This window comes from Mytilus trossulus, chromosome 11 (assembly GCF_036588685.1).
Source record: "Mytilus trossulus isolate FHL-02 chromosome 11, PNRI_Mtr1.1.1.hap1, whole genome shotgun sequence".
Lineage (NCBI taxonomy): Eukaryota > Metazoa > Mollusca > Bivalvia > Mytilida > Mytilidae > Mytilus > Mytilus trossulus.
The window spans coordinates 54,813,441-54,820,706 of NC_086383.1; the positions used below are offsets into that span (position 1 = coordinate 54,813,441).

Sequence of the window (7,266 nt, forward strand, 5' to 3'; positions counted from 1 at the left end):
TGAGTTGAAATGGGCTTCGATTCTAACGTTTCCCTGTTTTAAAAGGGTGAGGTAGTCTAAGCCATCGAATTCAGGTTCGATTTGAAATCCATATAATGCACATCCACCTGTAAAATCATCCCTGTCAATGGCGTTCCCGCTGTCTTGCAAGCTTTTTCCACTCACTTCGAACAAACTGTTATATCCTAATAGGTATGTAGAACCATTGGATCCGTTAAAACTAAGCTTCATTGGGTTCCCACCAACTGGTAAACCATCTATCAGTAAGGCAATTTGACTTAGGTTATAATTTTTAAATCTAAAAGGGTTTGATTTGTAATCTCCAGATGCAGCTTTGCTGGACACAAAACCAATAATCACTTTGTTTGGTCTCAGTGAATTAAACAATTATCGAAACTGAAGCTTGAATTCCCAGCTGGAATACTGAGAAGCTTCACATCTGTATTGACAAATGGATACTTTGCATTCGTTGTCTTCAATATTTCGTTATGACCGTAAATGACGCCTGGATTGACTGAAACACGACAAATGTTCAGATGCATTGAGACAATCTCGATTCGATAATCTGCCATCTCATCGGATGACATCAAATAAAATTCTGGTTTCGATTTGAAGAATTTTATAGTCATCCCGGTTGAATTCAGAATATATCGCTCTAGTGCTAACAAAGGGTGATATATGTTTCCTTGCAAATCGACCAGTTTGCTATCCTTAAAAAACTGCGACCTCGTGTACAATCCAATGTTTTGTCCATCCGGGTCTGAGTCGTCAAAATAGTTTGGTGTATCTGCGTAATACAGCTGAGAGGTGAGTTGAGAGTCCTTGGCTTCATGTCCATATTTTAATAAAGTCTGAATCATGGCTTTGTATGGATAGTTGGTAGTTGAAGATGTAATGCTCTTATTTTGTACGTTGACCTCCACCTGTGAAAACAGTGAGTGTAGAAGGAGGTTTACTGGTCCCACTTTATCAGTCGATGTTATTTTACTTCCATCACTTTTTACCAATCTTACTTTCAAATTCATTGTGCTCTTTCGGAGATCTATGTAATCCATACTGTTCTGACCAGAAATATTAAATTCAATAGGTGACTCATTGTCTAGTTGAGAGACAGGACGAATTTGTTGAAATGATAGATTAACAACTCCCGTCTGTGTCCCGGGTAAATCAAAAATTGATAATTCACTCGGCTGAACTTCATGAAACGCTGATGAATTAACGGTCGACATAGCACACTAGCGACTGAAAATATCCTTTTCCTTCGATTTAGATTTAGTTGATAACTTCTTGACTGTGTGTCCCTTTCGATGCTTATAAGAGCGATTGTGGTCACCTATACTGTTTTTTCTTTTATATCTTTTTTGATCACGTCGTATATTACTTTCTGCTTGATCAACTACCTGTTGAACTGGAGAAACAATTTCAATAGGTTCGGATGATTTAGGTCTCAAAGACTGAAGGCCGATTGAATCCATAAATCCGACAGTTTTGCGAGCAATTGAACCACCTCTTTGAAATGTTGTTCTGTTTTTATTATTGATGTAAGCATTATGGTGACCTTTTGCAACTTGTTCGTAGTATTTCATCCATTTCTGAGGATCGGGAATATACATTTTTGAAACATCCATGGTGTAGTCTCTTCGGGTAACCAACTTTAATGAGAAAAGTGAAACACGAGATTGACTTTATATACCAATCAATAAAAAAATGGATATGACTTGAAATGAACCGTTAGACTTATAGGTTCGGATGATAAGGTAACTGTGTTTCCATGTTTGTCTGTTAAAAAGAATTCTATGTCATAGACTTCACTTTTTATAACAGATAAATATAATAAGTTTTCAAATGAACAATAATCCATCTCTGTATCCATTAAGCATATGCGTCTCAACACCGAGCGATATATTCCATCAACCAATGTTCCTGTGCAAATGTTGCAACACAAATAGATATCCGTTTCTTTAGCAGAGTCATGTCCTGGAAGGTTAATGTCCACCAACGCAACTTTCCAATTTTCGCGTAAATTAAGCGGTGTTTGTAAATGTGTAACAAAACGATGAGGTTTGTTGTTTGGAAAATAGTCAAGACAACCATCGCTGTTAACAATCATATGAAAACTCATTGTTCTACGTCACTTTTAGGTATCCAGCTGTTATATGAATCATCCCAGTCTTGCCATTTCACAAAATATTCAATACGACCATGACGTTTTCTTTTGCGTATTATCTTTTCAATATACCATAAACTATCAGCATTTTTCACAACCTTTTGAAGTTCTGGAGCTTGGAACCAACCTTTGATTAATCGATTTTTAAAATCGATTATTTTAAACATGGGAAAACCTTGAAAAAGAAAACGCTCAGCGATTTTGAAAATTTCAGATGTCCACTGTTGGTCATATGATTTCTGAAATGATCTTTTTAAATGACTGATGCGAACCATGTCTCCAGTACGAAAAACATAGTGATGTTTTGGCTTTTCCGTCTTTCCTTTATGTGAATTGATTGATTTCGTGTTCTTCTTTAAGTACATGTAAGCCCACAAATCACTTTGATCTTTTTCATCATCAATATTTGAGGGAGCAATATTTCCCAGGGAAGAATGAGGAGTGTTATTATAGCTGGCAACAAAATCCTGTAATTTGTCTATATAACGATTAGTTCTTTCTTTCGTTAGAAATCGAAAAATATTTCGTTTCAGCGTCAATATCACACGTTCAGCGAGACTGGCCTTAATTGTAGAGTTTAGAGCAAAATGATGGTAGACATTCTTGCTCTTCAAAAACCGCTTTAGACCTGTAAAGGAAAATTCACCGCCCGAATCTGTCCTTAACTTCTTCGGGAAGTTGCTTCGTTCAAATATTTTTTGAAACGCTTTTAACACTTCATTCCCTGTTTTAGTTTGCAATGCTTCCACCCATAGATAACGACTAAAACAATCAATAACGATTAACAAGTGTTGAAAGTTGTCGTTAAAGGAAGAAATTGAACTTAAAGTTGCAAGGTCGGCGTCAAACATTTCCAATGGTTCTGTCACAACTATTCTGGGAGTCTTAAATCGTCTTCGAATGGGTTTTTGAAGCGTATAGTCATCTTTGCTTTGTAACCATTTTCTTATTTTATAAAGTCCCGGTGGATTCTTTTTCTTTTTCTTCAAAACCTCGTAAATCTTCTGCGGACCTGCATATGCTGCTCCATTCTGTAAATTATAGTAGACGTCTTCAATCAATTTGTCCTCTTCTGTAGAAGTCATATTTGAACATTTGGTTTGCAAGATGATTAATCTTCGAAATACGTTCTTCACTCTTCCAACTAATAGAATACCAGTCTGGTGTGCGAAGACGTAAAGAATATAACAGGAATAAATGTTCTGGAATGTTTCTGCTTGATACTTCTTTCAAAAAATCATGATATAACTCTTCTAATGTAATGTTAAGAATCAAATCATAAAAAGTGTTATCTTTTTTCACATTTTTTAAAACGTAGTCAGCGTGAATAAATTCTAAAACATTGTCTAATTTCCTAGTCATAAATTCAACTTCAACTTCATCCATCAAAAAGTGTTGTTTTTGGTGATTTGGATATAACATTCAGCGTGAAAGAAGACATAAACTTCTTTTATAAAAGTGTTATGATTACATAATAAACATAAATATCTCTTCAAAATCCATGTCATTCGTGTACCTATAACCATAAAACTAACACCTCAAAACACTATATGTCCATCGCTTGGGTTAGGCTATAATGCGTGGGTTTTAATTGCTCTTAGAAATGTGGCAAACACACTGTATTTTGGGTATAAAATTTGTTTAATAAAATCTACATAGCATCCCTGTACTTCGTGAACCTACAACCATAAAACTAACACCTCAAAACACTGTATTTCCATCGCTTGGTATGACTATAATGCGTGGGTTTTAATTACTCTTAGGAATGTAGTCCCGTTCACTTTGCATTGATCTTTATTACCCTTTGGAATGTGTCCCAGTGTTAGCCTATTCATACTACTGACGTTAGAGTACAGTAACGTCATAATGCACAACCAGTCTGGATGAAAAAACAAGCCTTGGCACTGAACGTATATTTCTAAGATTTCGGCATGGCATTGAAAGGTAAATATAATTATGCTCCTTTTTTTTTATTACAATTGGACAAAAGCAGGAAGATGTGTGTGCAAATTTTTCACAAAAAACTATTTGACTGTTGATAAACCCGAGAACGATATTGTTATGTATATATCCAATGGTGATCAGTAATTGCATTTATTAATCATCTGTTTCATTATCTATCATAAGGTTATTTTTAAATACATCCCAAATAACCATATTTGTAAACTCTGTAGAGATTAGTTAAATTAAAAAAAAGGGGGGGCATCAATACTGAATGAATGGATAGATGTCAGTGAGGTTCTATTACTCCCATTCTTTTCATATAATTTAGATTTATAAAATGTATGCCGGCTTTTCATACATTGCATAGCCAAAGATAATAATGTTCATGAAATTTTTTCCCAAATTTTAATTATGATCAAACTGAGACTACATTTTGAACAATAACACTGTTATCAAGTGGTTCCAAGACGAGAATCATATTCTAGCATAATCGAGAAAATCATGATTATTTACATTTGATTGAAGCTCAAATTATTATGAGTGCATGAAATTGATAGATCTACTTTTACATTGATTAACATGAACTTAAATGTACATAAAAAAATATAACCCTGTACTAGCAGGGTTCGAACTCACAACCTCAGTGTTGACTGGCTAGTGATTTAATACAGTAGTAACTACATAGACCACTCAGCTACAAAGGCCTGCCAACAATTATAAGTTACAATACAAGTACAAATGTAGTCCAAGTAATTATGAAATCTTGAAAGCTATTATACTTAATTTTATTAACATATCTATATATGTCACAGAATGGCGTCAATACAAAAATTAAAAAAAGCTTTTCTAGACGTCAAATTAATTTGAACTACATGCAATGACATGTGCATTTGTATCTTAAAGGTTGACTTCAAAAATAAGCAAAGTGCATAATGTAAAGTCAGCTTTAAAAGATGCAAAATGTAATGTTGTAAACAATGGTAAATGACAAATGTGAAATAATTCAAATGAAGGAACAAATAAGCAAATATGATACATTGTATACTATTAAAGCAACAAACTACAACATGAACTGCTAAATAACAGGCTTCTGACTTGGGACAGAAACATACAGCATGTACAGGATGTGATGGAGTCAAACCAGTTAGTTGGTGACACATTAACCCCCCATCCTAACCTTAAATAGTGGTGTGAAAAGGACTTAACACATTTGCCATCAGATATATGTACAAAGAAAAAAGACATCTACATGTAACAAAAACATAGACCAGACAGGGTATTTATACATCACCACAACAAAAATAACCTCTTTAAGTCTAGATTTGACAGTTACATGTACCTCTTAGATACTGATAGCTAGTTCAAAGCTTATAACAAGGTATTAATACCACCAAACCTTGCCTGGTTAAGGTTTATTCCAGTTAGTAACCATTACTAGTAGTAACTACAGTATACAAAATACACAAATGTAGGTCAGGTTTTGGTGTACAATATATGCAATAATTATTGTAACTGAAGTATGTTATTACAGCTTCTCTAAATAACTTCAAAGCTTTTGCTAAGACATATATCAGTATATCATGCTTTTAAAATCACAATGTATTTTAAGTTATTGTAAGACATAATGATCATGATGATCAGAGCATGCTTTCCAGTAATTACCAAACTGTCTCATATAAAACATGTAATACATTTGTAATACATTGATACATTTCTGTAATAACCATGATAACTACATGTAGCTATACAAATGTATATATACATATTATAACAGCTAAGTTTAATCCCTCGAAATCCCTTGTCTCATTGACTATAGAAGTTACCATGGTTGATTAAATATGTATTCATTATACCCCCGCTTTAAAAAAGGGGGGTTTACTGTTTTACCTCTGCCTGTCCGTCAGTCAATCCGTCCATCCCATGAATATTTTTCGTCGCATTTTTCTCAGGAACTACAATACAAGGATTTCTGAAATTTGGTTTCAGGGTTTATCTAAGTCAGCTATACTGTGTGATGCGTTTTCAGATTGATCACTTGACAACTTCCTGTTTACCGAACACTTGTATGATTTTACACATGATAGCAAAGTTGAAAATTTTCGTCACATTTTTCTCAGGAACTATAATACAAAGATTTCTGAAATTTTGTTTCAGGATTTATATAAGTCAGCTATACCGTGTGATAGATTCATCACTCAACAACTTCCTGTTTACTGAACACTTGCATATTTTTACACTATTAATATTATCCACTTGCGGCGGGGGTATCATCAGTGAGCAGTAGCTCGCAGTTTCACTTGTTTAATTTGAAAATTAGTTATAAAGGCTGTGTATTTAGTTACTGCACATACATCTTCATACATAGTTAAAAAAATTCCCTAATGCCTACCAAAAACAACAGATATATGTTACTCCTAAAGAAAATTTTAGAAACAAAGAGTAGACAACTCATGAAATTATCTGGCATAACAAAATGCATGTTATTTTCACTAATAACTTATTTAATATAAAAAAGAAGATGTGGTATGATTGCCAATGAGACAACTGTCCATAAGAGACCAAAATGACACAGAAATTAACAACTATACTACTCAACAATGAGAAAATCCCATACTGCATAGTCAGCTTTAAAAAGTCCCTAAATGACCATGTAAAACAATTGAAACGATAAAAACTTAGGGTCTTATTTATGTACAAAAAATGAACAAAAAACTAATATGTAACACATAAAAAAACGACAACCACTGAGTTACAGGCTCCTCAATTAAGTTATCCCCTTGACCGCATGTACATTTGTACTGGTACATTGTAACTGATGAAAAAGATTGGCATTAATTTATTTAGTCAGAGATCAAATTTAACCACTTTGATACACCATTGAATTCATACAACAGGCATATGGATTTAATAAGATGGATTAGAACATTCAAATGATTTAATACTTTTATATATGGATTTAATAAGATGGATTAGAACATTCAAATGATTTAATACTTTTATATTATATATATATAGTATAAAACTATTATTATTTTTTTTTCAGGGCAAGTCTAGATCTTTTGGTCTTCTTTTTAAATATCAAAATAAGTCAATTTTGCCATACAACATGTATAAAAATATTTAAGGCAATTTGTCAGATATTTTAATTTCATTTC

At 33.4% G+C, this 7,266-nt stretch overlaps 1 protein-coding gene across 1 annotated transcript; it reads right to left on the bottom strand.

Moving 5' to 3' along the window:
* Positions 1 to 2,118: 2,118 nt before the first annotated feature.
* Positions 2,119 to 3,252, bottom strand: LOC134690170 (uncharacterized). Its single transcript, XM_063550148.1, has one exon. It carries the CDS (start codon positions 3,250 to 3,252, stop codon positions 2,119 to 2,121), a length of 1,134 nt encoding a protein of 377 aa, XP_063406218.1.
* Positions 3,253 to 7,266: the final 4,014 nt, after the last annotated feature.